We start from the raw sequence: 14,626 nt of genomic DNA on the forward strand, positions 1-14,626 counted from the left end.
GTTGGGTTGTCTGGAACACACGTGGGGTGATGTGCTTAATAAGCCCAGGAAAGGAACTGAGGTGGCCAGCAGGGTGTGTGACTATAAAAGCACATTGTGGGGGGCCGGCCTGGTGGCTCAGGCGGTTAGAGCTCCATGCTCCTAACTCCGAAGGCTGCCGGTTCCATTCCCACATGGGCCAGTGGGCTCTCAACCACAAGGTTGTCGGTTCAACTCCTCAAGTCCTGCAAGGGATGGTGGGCTCCGTCCCCTGCAACTAAGATTGAACATGGCACCTTGAGCTGAGCTCCCGCTGAGCTCCCGGATGGCTCAGTTGGTTGGAGCACGTCCTCTCAACTACAAGGTTGCCAGTACGACTCCCGCAAGGGATAGTGGGCTGTGCCCCCTGCAACTAGCAACGGCAACTGGACCTGGAGCTGAGCGCGTGCGCTCTCCACAACTAAGACTTAAAGGACAACAACTTGACTTGGAAAAAAGGCCTGGAAGCACACACTGTTCCCCAATAATAAAAACAAAACAACAACAAAAAAACTTTAAAAGCACATTGTGATTGGGAGCGAGGGACCTGAGGACTGGGACTGTCCTATATCTTAAGCTGGGTGGTGAGAACATGAAGGTTCATTTGGGTTTTATTTTCTTTCTTCTAAACCAGTTCTTGAACTAGACGCACAGGCAAACCAGTTCGAACCACAAGTGTACAGCGGGGGTGAATTTTCACCAACTGAACACACTGTGCTACCAGCTCCCAGACCAGGGAACATTTCCAGCCCCCCTGGGAGCCCCTTCATGGCTCCTGAGTCCACCCCACTCCCTTCAAGTCACCATCACTCTGACTTTTGGCTGCACAGGTTGGTTTTTCCTGTCTTGAATTTTATATAAGTGGAATCAGAGCATACATTCTCTTTAGTATCTTGTCATTGTCCACTCAACATAGTGTAAGACTCTATAATGCAGGGTCTCCGTTCCCGCTCCCCGAACAAGAACACAGGATATGGCGAGGCCAAAAAGGGAACACCCACGGACCCATAGATAGGGGAGTCATACCACTATATTCTCGCTGGCGGTTGGGGGAGACACCGGAAGCAGGAGACACATGATCTGCAGTCTGACGTCTGCTTCTTTAACAACCAACCAACCCCACTTGCTAGCTGCAATCTGCAGTCCTCTTCTCTGCCAACCAACCAACCAACCAATCAATCCCTCAGTGTAGCCATGGCAGTTATATTAGTGGCCAATGGCTAACCAGTAACAGCTGATGGCCACCCAACCACAGCAGATGGCCACCTGATTACAGCTGATGGCCATCTAATGACCGAACCAGCACCTTTCCACGTGAGGCTGAGAACCTGGAAACTGCTCTCTGGGACTCTGTCCCCACAGACTCATTCCTGTTACCACATGTGGTTACAAGTTATTCTCAGGGTAGTGCATGATTCCATTGTGTGACAATACCCTGTTTATTTATCCATTTTCCATTGATGGTGAGGGAGTGAGCCAAGTGGAAAGAGGGAACAGCCAGTGCAAGGGTCCTGAGGTTGGAACATGTCTGGTACAAGAAGGTGCGTGTGGCTGGAGAGGGGCAAGCAAGGTGGGGAGACGGGACAGGTGAGGTAAGAAGGGGGGGCAAAAAGCAGATGGTGCAGAGGCTTACAGGCCACAATGGGGATTCTGGCTTTTACTCTGAGTAAGATGGAACCACAGGAAGGTTCTGAGCAGAGGAGGACCTGGGTCTGACTTGAGCATTCAGAGTCCCTCTAGCTGTATGTGGGAAGAGACCTCAGAGGCAGGGGCAGGAAGCAGGAAGTCCAGAAAGGGAAGATAGTGGAAACAGCAGAGGGAACCAGAAGTGTTTAGATTCAGAAGGCATTTTTTGTGTATGTGATTAAGGATATATTTAATTTACTTTCACCTTCTTACTTTGTGATTCTATTGTCCCCGTTTTTTTCTATGCTTTTCCTCCCTCTCATTTAGACTTGTTTGAAATGGCTTCATTTTTTGTTTTGTTTTTGTCTTATGTTTTCTTCCTCTTTCCTTTCCTTCTGCTAGTTTGGAATCTATGCACCATTTCTACTGTTTTAGTAGTAATGCTTGAAATTTTACCATGCACACTTTTAAAAATCAGGTCTGAAGTTTAACCCAGAGTTGAATCATCAAGCTCTACCTGGATCATAGAGCACTTTCTCTTATCTCCCCAGTTCTACTTATATTGACGGTGTTGTCCAGAATTTTATATCTCTCATTTCTTAAAAAAAAAAAAAATTAACTTTTTATTTAGAGATAATTTCAAATTTACCAAAAAAAATGCAAGACTAAGAATAGTACAAAGAGCATATAAACGTTTTACTCAAGTTCAATTGTTTACATTTTTTCCCATTTACTTTTTTACTTTCTCCCTTCTGACCCCCGTTTTCTCTCTTTTTTTTTTCTCTGTACCATTTGAAGCTAAGTTACATACACCATGGCCTTTTACTCCTAAATACTTCAGTGTATATCTTAAGACTAGGGAAGTCCTCTTACATAACCACAGTACAATAAATAACTTCAGTAAATTTAACATTGACACACAAAATTTTCCTAATCTATTATTATATTCCAGTTTTGTCATTGACCCAATAATGTTTTCGTTTATAGCATAGCTTTTCCTCCAATATAGGACAGGCAAATTTTATAGAGATGACAAAATTTGCTGATCAATTTGATGTAAGATGTGAAGAAAAATGTACATTATTGAAATGTTCTGGAGATTGGATGAACTCAGAGGCACAGACGATATACTTCAGGTACAGTCCCTCTGTTCATCCCTCACCCCACTTCTTCCTGTGTTGGCTTCATTTTCAGACTAGCTCTTCCCTCATGGAAGCCCTCACTGCTCCAGGCTTATGCCCTTCCAGTGCAGCAAGCCCCACCAGTCCAGCAATAGTCCCAGTGTTGATTCTTATTGGTCCAGCTTTGAGGACATGCCCATTCCTGAACCAATTGCAAAGGCCCAGGGGAAGGGATTCATTCATTGGCCAGGCCTGGAGTCTTCCAATGGGTTCAGCCTCCTGGACTCAGAGTGAAGGAGGCCAGTACTCTCAAAGAGGGAAAATGAGTGCTGGACATACAAAACAACCCATGGTAAAAACCTGCATTATTTAGGGCAGTGTTTCTCAAAGTGTGTGTCGTGCGGGGAGGCCTGCAGGGTCTCTGGTCCCGCTCCCCACATAACGCAGGATATGGTGAGGCCAAAAAGGAACACCCACGGAGCCATAGGTAGGGGAGTCATACCACTACGGTCTCACTGGAGGCTGGGTTCACTGGACGTGCGACCTGCTGTCCCTTTTGTCTGCAACCCACCGACGACTCTCTTTCACTCTCCTCCACTCTTCTCGGCTCTCCTTCGTAGCCGCAGCAGTTATATCAGCGGCCAATTGGCTAACTGGCCACAGCCGACGGCCAACCAGCCACAGCCGACGGCCATCTACTACCCGAGCCAGCACTCCTCCACGTGAGGCCGAGAGCCTGTAAACCACTCTCTGGGGCTCTGCCCCCACAGTGTGGTTCCTATCAGCAGCAGCAGTGTCACACAGGGTGTCATGCGGAGTCTCTAGTCCAGCTCCCCACATAAGAACGCATGATATGGTGAGGCCAAAAAGGAACACCCACGGAGCCATAGATAGGGGAGTCATACTACTATATTCTCACTGGCGGCACTATAGTCTCACTGGAGGCTGGATCCACACTGTCCCCAACCCGCCATCCTAACTGTAATCCGCGCTTGCTAGCTCAGCCACCATCTTCTTGCTAGCCCCCATTTGCTGCTAGCGTAGCCACACCAGTTATATTAGTGGCCAATGGCTCACTGGTTACAGCTGACAGCCAACTAGTCACAGCTGATGGCCATCCAATCACAGTTGATGGCCATTTACTACCTGAGCCAGCACCTTTCCATGTGAGGCCGAGAGCCTGGAAACTGCACTCATGGCTCTGTCCCCACAAGCAGCAACAACAACCCCCTGAGAACTTATTTGAAATACAAGTTTTCCATCCCTATTTCATACTTACCGGGAGTGGGGCCCAGCAATCTGTCTTTTAATGAGCCCTCCAGGTGATTCTGATGCCCTCGTTTTGGGATATGACCTTAGTCGCTATAACAAAGAGACTTCAAAATATGATGACTTAAATAAAAAAGAAGTTTACTCTCACATAATACTCCAGTGGTAATGATCCAGGTTGGCAGTGTGATGATCCAGGCACCCAAGTTCTTTCCACTTTGACTAAACGTTCTGTCGAATTATTTTGAAGCAATCCCCAACTATTATTTCACTTTATGATTATTTTAAATGGTTCAGAAAATGGTCTCTGGAGCCAGACTGCCTAGATGAGATCCAGACTTTGGCACTCAGTAGCTGTGTGATCTTGGGTATATTTCCTTAACCTCTCTGTGCTTCAAATGAGGAAAATGGAGATGATAATAATACCCATTTCATAGGCCTGACAGATGAAATGAGCTGATATATACAAAGCAGCATACTGCCTGGCACATAGCAAGCGCTATTTCCGTCTTAGCCATGATGATGACGACGACGACGACGACGACAGTGATGACCCTAGCCTGCACACCAAAGCAAAGGAAGTCTCTAAGTGGCGGTGGGTGCTCGCTTATGACTGACTGCATGAGCATCCGCCACTAGGGGCACGCGGGCGGCTTGGGATGTGTCTGCGCGCGGTGACCGTCAGGGGGCGCTGCGGCGCTTGTCCCGTGAGCGCGGTGACCTCCTGGATTATTCCCCTCTGGAAATTCCAGAGGAGAATGCGTTGGTCTTGGCGCATGCAAAGGGCCCCACGGGATTAGTGCGGGGGATGTAGGGAGGATAAAACCTAGATCCTTGGCACACCCACCAGACCTGGTGGGAGATGAGAGGAATGTTTTGGGTTCCCAAAACCCCTCACCACTCCACTCCCAGGGCACTGAAATTAGACCTCAAAGTTTTCCAGTTTGTCCCAATTTCTGGGACATTTATACAGCAAGGTGGTCGTGGGGCGAGTGGGGAATGGTATGCCCACGGGATTCCCAGGCACAGGCGCTTGTGGGAATGGGAATATTTGGGAATCGCCTACAATGTTTGTGTTTTTCTTCTGTGAATGTCCAGAGCTTCTAGTAGATTGTCAAAGGGATCTAGAACCCCAGAGACTGCTCAAAGTCTATCTCTTCCTCCAGGAAGCCTTCCCTGATGTTCTCCCAGACTGGGTCAGGTGCCTCCTCTGACCTTCCCCATCCCACCATGACCCCTCTGCCTGTGCCTCCTTATCCCAGCACAGATTGTCATGTCTGGCAATGTGTCTATGTCCCTCTCTGGATCTCCATGAAGGCAGAGACCAGGGATTTCTTAAGCACCAAAAATGTCACCAGTATAGAGACTGACATACCCCCTCCCCCGAAAAAAAAGACATTTAAAGAAATTTGTCTTTTTCACCTCTAAGCCTTTGCAGATGCTGTTCCGTCCATGGGGAACACCCTTCACCACTTCATCTGGCTCATTTCGCCACATCATTCAGGTCTCAGCTCAGACATCTCCTCCGAGAGCCATCATTAGCTGTTACCCCCATAGCTGATCTAAATAAAGTCTGTGCTCCCAACACTCTCTTATTACAAAGCAGATATAGAAAATATTTGTTGAATGAATGACTCAGGGGTCAGTGTTTGAGCCAGTTTCCCTGTATCTGCTGGAGAGTCACTTCTCTTTGTAGAAGTGTTTGTGTTTGTTTTTTTCATTTTTAATGGCTTTGAGCTATAATTTACATATCATACAACTCCCCATTTAAAGTGTACATACAATTCTGCCTGATCCCTGTGCTGTACACCTGAAGCTGAAGCTGAATAATATTATATGTCAACTATAATTTAATATATATAGTCATGGGATATGGAGTACAGCTTAGGGAATAGAGTCACTGGAATTGTAATAGATATGTACAATGTCAGAGGGGCAACAGATTAGGGGAGGGGGTTTATCACTTTGTGAGAGATGAAATGTCTAACTATTACATTGTTTTGTACACCTGAAATTAATTAAAAAATAAAATAAAGTGTACATACAATTCAATGGTTTTTAGTACAGAGTTGTGCAGCCACTGTCCCTTTTGTAGATCTTTGAGCCCCTCATGGTTTGACACCCCTCCCTGACAAGACCCCTGTGCTAGGTGTTTCTCACTGTACCATTGAAGGGGATAGATTCTGGTTCCTCCCTCACCCTGGGAGGGAGATCGGGAAAAGACTAAGACCTAGCCATCTGCCCTCACCATCTGCCCAGCCCCAGGGCTCAGCATTTCCAGGGGAGCCCAGGGTTATGCTAACAATCACTGAGCACTTGCTATGTGCCAAGTGCCATTCTAAGCACTTGACATAGAGAATGATTTCATTTAACTGCCACCAACACGCCTGTAGAGTAGGCATTACCATAATCATCCATGAGGCACCAGTGAGAATATGACCCCTCCTGAAGCTCTGAAGGTGGGGAGGGGGCCCAGTCAAGAAAGAGACACCCATTTACACAACTTGAGCTGTATCTAGATGATTAAAACTGGTGGTTCATGGGCCAGATATGACCCAGAAATTGGTTATAAAAATATTATTTAAAATGGGGAGATTTCCCACTGTTGCATCCCAACCCTTAACCAGTGTCTTTGGTCATGCATGCTCACCTTGTGCTTTGGCATTCTTACTCTGCACCTGCTGCCTTTTAACCTCACTTGCCTAGTCCTGGAAGCATTTAAATTGGAGACCCTAACAGTAACAGGTGGGTAGAGAATAACTCAGTTACAGTCTTTTGTTTTGTTTCAGTGCCAATGAGTCCCTCCACTCCCAACTGTCCTGTCCCCTGAGCTTATGCCCAGCATACTCTTTTATAGGTTTTGGGGTGGGAGGGATTTTGGACTCCCCACATGGCCAGGAAGTAGGCAGGGGGTACTGGAGGGTCCATGCTGGGCACTTTACTGTCACACACACAGCTTGTTCCAGCCTCCACCAGGGCTGTCACTCCGTTTTTCCACAGCCAAATCCAGTGGGAGGCCCAGGCCTGGGTTTACCTCTCCAGGGACTCCTGCCCCCACCCTCTCCCCATGTCCCACTGGTCCCAGAGTAGCTTTTGACTTCTTTGAGTGCCCTCTAGCTTAGAGGGCCCTGAGCAGGGGCTGAGGCTACCCCATCCCATCCCTTACTGAGGCACCAAACAGAGGGAAGAGGTGGCCACGGCGGGATTTATTGAGAGTGTCAGTACAGTAGGTAAAAATCCAGAGACAAGATCTCTCTCGAGATTAGAGACATAATGAAACAGAGAGACAAATACAAAGAAACAGAGACTAGAAGACAGACACAGAGAATCAGGCAGAGAAGATAAAGCAGAAAGATAAGAGAAGACAAAAAAAAAAAAAAAAAAAAACAGACATAGGAGAAAGATCAAGGGAGACAGAGATTGACTAAGCAACAGAGGCACGGAAATTAAGAGGCAGACACAGAGTCAGGAATGGGAAGAGGATGTAATTTAGTGGCTCAAAGAACAAACTCTGGGAGCCAGACTTTGAGAAACAGGCAGACGCAGAAGGTACAAAATAGGTACTTTTTAATTGAAAAATTTTATAAAAAGGAGTGGAAATATGAAGGGGACCGTGGGCTAGGCCTGGGCCTCTGGCGTCGGTAGGAGAGGTTGGGGTGACGGGAGCAGCAAGGGTGTCCCTTCTTCCATCTGTCTGTCCGTCCGTGGTGCTCTCTGTCAGGGCCTGCATCCCTGTGCACATGCGCGCAAGCGGGCAAGAGCGTGTGCACGGCTGAAAACCCGTGTGCGCAGGCGCGAGGAGGGCGGCCTGGGGTCTATGGCCCAGGGCGGTGGGGGCTCAGGCCCGGGGCCGTGCAGGTGCGCAGTGGTGAGGCTGGTGCGAGGGTGCGAATCCTGGGCGGCAGATGCAGCGGAAGGAGCCATCGGTGTTGACACAGCGCGCGTTGATGCAGAGCGGGGAGGCTGCCTCCGCCTCATCACACTCATTGATGTCTGGGGAAGGGGAGTACAAGAAGCATGGCGACTCAGGGCTGGGGACCCAGGAACCCACCTCTCTGTCCCCTGAGGCTCCTGGGGCCGAGGGGTGCCGGTGCGCAGCCTCCGGTTTGGAGTCGAATTTGGCCACTACAGGTTGGCTGTGTGAGCCTGGGCAGGTGGCTTAACCTCCCTGTGTCTCAGTTTAGTGTTCTGTAAGATTGGTACAGTAGCCCCTAGGTCACTAGGCTGTTGTTAAAAAGTAATACTGATGAGCATCAACCACAGTAAATGCTTACTTTAAGCAAGACATGTGCAGCTCATTACTGGTATTAACTTTATCCTTCTAATAACCCTGCAAGGTAGGTTCTGTGATCACCTTTTACATACGTGCAAACTGAGGCCCAGCGTGGGGAAGCCCTTTGCCCAGTGTTACACAGCAAGCCCACACTCTGCCCAGTGGGTTCTCAAACCAGCTCTCAAAGACTCTGAGTGCCCAGCCCCCTGCTATTTCTCAGCTGTGAGACCTTGGGGAACTCATTTCTCTTTTCTGAGCCTTGGTTTCTACACAGGCCTCAGTGTTATTGTAAATTAACATTAACGATGTTCGTAACTCTATGAAATGGGTTCGATGACTATGGTCATTTCAGATGAGAAAAACCAAGCAAGGGACAGTGATTTGTCCAGGTCACACAGCAAGTTGCTGGACTGAGTCTGAGGTTTCTTCGATTCCCCCAGAGTCCTCGATTGTAACCACTCTGCATTATTACTGTCTAAACTAGGCAGACATGATTCATATTCCCATTTTACAGATAAAAAGACTATGGTTAGGATTGAGAGTCCAAAAAGACTGAAGCTCTCCAAAGAGGTCAAGTAAATTACCCAAGGCAGCACTGGGAGTCCTCAGACATCACACCTGCAGGATTCTACCCTCCTGCCCTACTTCAAGCCCAGCCCCAGCCCTGGGGTCAAGCTCGGCAGCCCGACCTCACTTTTGTCAGGCAAGCCCCACCGCCCCAGTGCTAGAATTACCTCCTGCTCCCTCCTGGTTGGCCCTTACCCTTGATGTCCCTAAGCACCCAGATCTAGTCAGGGCTTCCACCCTCTCTCCTCAAACGCTGGCCCCGGCCAGTCCCCTCACCAACGCAGGCCATGCGGGTCATGTCCAGGCGGTAGCCGTCGAAGCAGTCACAGGTGAAGCCCTCGGGGACCCGCACGCAGCGGCCGTGGGCACAACCGTCCAGGATCCCGCACTCTTCCGCCTCTAGCCCCTCATAGGGCCCAGCCAGGGCGCCTGCGGAAAATGTGTGTAATGGACTCCGTGCCTTCAGTCCCTTTTCACTGGATGGCCGGGTGCACGGTGTATCCCCATCTGAATAGTCCATCCCACTCCAGGACTGTGGGGGATGCAGTGGGGCCAGGAGGCGTACCTCACTCTGCTCTCCCTAGCTTTCCCTCTATCCGCACCTTTCTTGGTGGGTCTACAGGTATGTCTGTTCTCTCCAAATGTATCTGAGCTTTAGTATCTCTCTGAGCCTGTCTCTCCCCCTGGCTTCTTTGTTTCTGCATCTCTCTCCCCCCGTCCTCCCTGTCTCCATCTCTGCACACCTCACTCCTCATCTCAGCCCATCACTCGGCGCTCAGTGCTCACCAGCATAGCCGCCACTGTTACGTGGCTCGTCTGGCTCTGGGAAGGAGCCACGGGTGTCACGGGACCGATAGCGCCAGCGGGTGCCCGGGCCAGGTGGAGCCGGAGCTTCAGATTCGCCATAGGGTCCACCATCATCCTCAAAGTCGGGCATGTCGAAGGGGGGTGCCCCATAGGGGGCCTCCCGGCGGGCGAAGGGTCCAGGTGGCGGTGGATAGGGGTCGTAAGGTAGCACGGGGGGCGCGTACAACTCGGGCCCATACGGAAGGCCCTGGTAAGGAGGACCCAGGTCTGGACCATACTCGTAGGGGAGTCCAAAGCCACCTGGTCGCGGGGGTCCATATGCAGGGGGGCGCAGCACATTGCACAGGGCCTCAAAGTCATCTGTGAACAGGAGCCAAGCCTAACAGTCAGCCATTGCTTGCCTTACACACACCATTCATGTCCCCACTGTGGGAAGAGCCCAGAGGAGAGGGAGGGAGGGCCTTGGGCTGAGGCATGGGAGGGGCTTCAGAGGAGGGGGCTGAACTTGCATGGTGGGGATCAGGGGTTCTGGAACCAGAATTGAGAGTCCAAGAGCTAACACTGGAATTCCAAGATGCTGGGGTCAGTAGTATTAAGGACTGCTGCTAGGAATTATGGTCCAACATGCTGGAATTTGGGGGTCCCATGGAAGCTTGGACTAGGGGCCTACAGAAATGGGATGAAGGTGTTTTGGGGACGAGGACTGGGAATTTCCAGAAACTGCTACTGGGGGTCTGAGGGGCCAGGATGCATGAAAGGGATATGATACTCGGGACCTGAAGGTCTGAGGACTGAGGATGGGGTCTTTTGGCCTGGGGCTGGACTGGGTTTCCAAGGGCTGAGGATGGCGGGACTCAGGAGTTTTAAGAGCTAAGACTTGGGGATCTCTGGGGCTGTGTGTTGGGGTCTTAGGCACCTGGATGTTGGTGTCCAAGGCACTGGGACTTGGAGGCCTGTGGGCTATGACCAGAGAACTTGTGGGCCAGGATGGTGGAGTCTGAGTAACTGGTACTGGAGGAGTAAGGGTCCAGAATTTGGGGGATGGGGTATCATGGGCTGTTTTGGGGTTCTGGATACCAAAAGTTGAGGGTTGAGAGTCCAGACCTCAGGGCCCCATGGGACTGGAACTATGGGACCTGCTGATAAGACTGGGAGGTCTTTGGGATGCGACTTAGGGACTAAGGGACCAAGATTTAGGGATGGGCTGGGACACACAGGTCTGAGGGGCTGGGTTTGGGGAGACTTGAGGGGTCTAAGGCTGGGTCTAAGACTAAGAGACCTGAGGGCCTGGATTTGGAGCCTGTGGGGTAGGGCCTCTGAGGGCCAGGCAGGAGACAGTACCTGAGTCCTGGGCGGGGCAGAGGGCACAGTCCATGCCCCAGGCCTCCCCGTAGAGGCAGCAGCACTCTGTGTAGGTGGCCTGGCGGTCAAGTCGAGGGCGACTGCACACGAGGTCAGCCCCCACTTCTTGCCAGCACACTCCCAGATTGTCATCTGAGGACAGAGACAGCACGCATCAGGGTGGGACCCGCACTTGGATCCTCCCAAATGCTTGGCCTGCTCCCCTGCTAGAGCAGCCCAGACCACCCTCTGCCTATCACCAAACCCATATCAGCTGTGATCTGACTCCTGGAAGCCCTGCGAGGCAGTTCCCAAGTTCTGGATTGAGGATAGGGCTTGGTCTGGCATGCATGAGGCTGTCATATAGGAAGAGAGAGAGAAGAGGGTTTCCAGTGGCTGGGGGATAGGGTCTGGGAGGGCTCTATCCAAGCCTGGCCTCTGGAAGGCTGTGTGACCTTCGGGCAGTTCTTTTTCCTCTCTCAGCATTGTTTGAATAAGTCTCAGGGTGTGGGGGAATGTTGTAGGAACAGGAAGTGGGAGAAGAGAGTTTGGGTCAGTTGGGCAAAAAGAGAAAGAAAGGACCCAAAGAAATAGAGACAAACACATCCAAACTGTCAGAGATTCAAAGAAAAACAGGAAAGCAAAAATGCAGCGAGAGAAAGAAACAGACCTAGAAACAAAGATAGACCCAGAAAGTGTCATGGAAAAACCTAAAGACAGAAACCCACAGAGAGGTATAAAGAATCAGAGATATACAGGGAAATAATAGGAAACACGTCTTTAGTACTTAGTAAGACCAGTTCCGTTCTGTCCTTAAAAATAAAATTCCTCACAACCACCCTATAAGGTAGGGCTACTGCCAATCCACCACATGTTCACAAAGGAAGCTGGCGTCCAAGAGGCGATAAGCAACGTGCACGTGTACACAAGGCCAGCAAGTGGCAGTCTCCTCTAAAACCTTCACCTTTCACCACCAGGACAGCGGGCCTCTAGGAGACACGCAGACAGACTAAATAAGGCTCGAGGGGCGTGGCCTTTGCGAAGGCGTGGCCTGGGTGCGGGCTTATGGTTGGGTGAGGGGCTGGACGGCATGCGTGGTGCCGGGGCGGAGCATAATCGGCTGGGCAGGGTGAGGCGAGCTTGGGGGTGGGGTTACCGAAGCTCTGGCTCTCGTTGGAGACGCAGCGGCGCCGTGAGCCGTCCAGCACCAGCGGGGGCTCGCAAGTGCAGTGATAAGAGCCCACTGTGTTGACGCAGCGGCCGCCCTCACAAGCCGGCTCCTCATCTGCGCACTCGTCATTATCTAGGGAGGCACGGAGGGAGTGGTTAAGAAGCAGCCCTCTACCCTTTCCCCTTTCCCCAAAGCATTGACAGTGATAAATGAAGTCTAGACTCCAGGAAGGACTTCCTGCTGGTAGTGGCCACATTCCAGAGGGCAGCTGGCGATGTCGAGGGTTGGGAAAAAGTCCCTTGGGGAATGGTGAAGATGGGCTCGTACCAACGCACTCCAATCGCTGGGCATGGTAGTAGTAGCCGTTGCTACAATAACACGAGTAGCCTGGGGCCGTGTTCACGCATACGCCACTCTTGCACACCTGGTCTCGGAAGAGCTGGCACTCGTCCACATCTACAGGAAGGATGGTCAGAGGCACCAACCCCATCAACAAAAATGGGAGCAGGCCAGGTTTTGGGGGGCGCTGGATGGAGGGAGTGTGTGGCTTTGAGGCATGACAGGGGAAGAGAAAGAGATGCAGCAGAGACCCAGAGGTAGATATAGGAAAGATGAAGACAGATAGAAGATGGGGGTGAAGGGGGCTGGGGGAGACAAAAAGAGATAGGGTGAGAGATAAAGAAAACAGAGATAGGGTGAGCCAAAGATGGGCCTGGGGGGCTGAGGATGGATAGGGCTTAAAGTCTGGCCTCACCTCTCCGGAGGCTTGGGTCTCCGCTGGGCACCAGGTAGCCTCGACCATGGGGGCACAGGGACTGGTATTCAGCTGCACATAGTTAGACAAGGCTGAGCCCAGACACCTGCGTCCCAGCCCGGACCCTGCTCATGCCCACCTGTCTCACTGCTTACTCTGGCCCCATGCCCACCCTTCACTGCCCAAGTCTTCAACCCTCATGCCTGTTTGTGCCCACCTCTCAGCTTCATGCTCACTGGGCTGACAGCTCACTGTTGCTCTTACAGTATCAGTATCTCAGACCTATGTCCAAATGTGTCCCCTGTCCCAGACCCATGCCCACATATTTCTACCCAAACCCTCAGCCCTGTGTCCACCCAGCAGCCCATGCCCACCTGTCTCGGTGCTCGGACACTGCTGGATGCGGCAGCCGCTGCCCCAGCCCTCACCCACAGTGCAGCAGCACTCCTGCCAGGTCACATTCCGTGCTAGGATGTTGTCACATGCATCCGGAGCCGCTGTGTCAAAGTAGCACTCCCGGCGCCCACTGCCCACAGGGACCTGCCTAGGTGGGCTAGGCCGGCGGGCTGGGGGTGGTGGGGGTGGCCTGGCTGGCAGACCTGGGCTGGCGGGTGCCTGAGGCTGAGAGGCTGGGAATGTGCCTGAGAAGACAAGGGGCTTTAGCCAGTGTGGGCTGAGCCTCCAGTCCCCATGTTATAAATGGGGAAACAGAGGCCCAGAGGGCTCTCAGCCATTAGGCAGAACAAGATTCCACTCTGTCATTGCCCCTTTCTCCCAGTCTCACCCGCTGTCATTTCTGTACCTCTTGCCTCCCTACCTCACACTGTCCGAGGTGGCTGGCTCATTATCGTAACTGCAGTTTAGGTAGGAGGAGAGGAAATTTCCCTGGCCTCCTAGATGCGTCCCTGAGTCCTCACATTCAATGTGTCCCAAACAGGCCTCAGAGTCTTCATCCCCAAACCTAGGCTTGGGCCAGGGCACCTCCCCCCAACCCTGGCAGCCCCACAGTCTGTCCACTTGACCTCATGAGTGTTTCTCCCACCTGTCCTCCCCTCCCCACCCATGGCCCCCACCTTGGTCTAGCCCTGTCCTCTCTGCCCAGTCCCTGCCCCAGCCTGCTGCCTAGTCTCCCAGCACCCAGGGTCACCCCCTCCAATGGCAGCCAGAGGAAGATTCAAAGTCTGATTAAACCACCTCCTGCTCAAAACCCTTCCATGGTGCCAGGCAAGTCCAGTCTCCTGAGCATGGTGAGTCAGTGTGACCTGGCGCTGGGCTCCTCCTGCAGCCTCATCTCTCCCCGCCCTTTCCCTTGCTCTGTAAAGTCTGCCACCTGGAACTTATTTCAGTTCCTCCAATATGCCAGACCCTCTATTGCCTTGCCAGGCCTTTGTCTTTGCCCTTGTTCTCTACCCAAATCTCTTCCCTCACCCACTTGGTCTGGCTCATTTCTACTCATCCTACTGCTCTCAGGTCAGACATCCCCTCCTACAGGAAGTCCTCCCTCTCTCAGGCTGGGGCAGACACCTGCCTGCTCTGGAGTCCTCCAACCCGGTAGCCTTTCTCCATGTCAGGCTCACTCCCTCTGGCCTGTGCTTCCTCTATCCCAGCCCTGATTTCTCTGGGGTGTCTCCGTCTGGTGATATCTCTGTCTGCTCCCACTGGATTATAAGCCCCTTCAA

At 51.6% G+C, this 14,626-nt stretch overlaps 1 protein-coding gene across 8 annotated transcripts in view; it reads right to left on the minus strand.

The window, feature by feature from the left end:
- Positions 1 to 7,584: 7,584 nt before the first annotated feature.
- The window catches only part of LTBP4 (latent transforming growth factor beta binding protein 4), a 28,768-nt gene continuing 21,726 nt past the window's right edge, over positions 7,585 to 14,626 (minus strand). For all 8 annotated transcript variants that reach the window (XM_088800156.1, XM_074314303.2, XM_074314305.2 and 5 more), the window contains 8 exons: positions 13,322 to 13,588; positions 12,948 to 13,019; positions 12,521 to 12,649; positions 12,179 to 12,325; positions 11,023 to 11,175; positions 9,661 to 10,041; positions 9,151 to 9,303; positions 7,585 to 8,027 (listed from right to left, as the gene is read on the minus strand). In XM_088800156.1, coding sequence (XP_088656282.1) covers positions 7,873 to 8,027; positions 9,151 to 9,303; positions 9,661 to 10,041; positions 11,023 to 11,175; positions 12,179 to 12,325; positions 12,521 to 12,649; positions 12,948 to 13,019; positions 13,322 to 13,588 — 1,457 coding nt within the window. In that variant the 3' untranslated portion in view covers positions 7,585 to 7,872. The remainder of the gene's footprint in view (positions 8,028 to 9,150; positions 9,304 to 9,660; positions 10,042 to 11,022; positions 11,176 to 12,178; positions 12,326 to 12,520; positions 12,650 to 12,947; positions 13,020 to 13,321; positions 13,589 to 14,626) is intronic.

The sequence above is a fragment of the Rhinolophus sinicus genome, chromosome 8 (assembly GCF_057876585.1).
Source record: "Rhinolophus sinicus isolate RSI-liver-muscle chromosome 8, RSI-T2T, whole genome shotgun sequence".
In the NCBI taxonomy this organism is placed as follows: domain Eukaryota; kingdom Metazoa; phylum Chordata; class Mammalia; order Chiroptera; family Rhinolophidae; genus Rhinolophus; species Rhinolophus sinicus.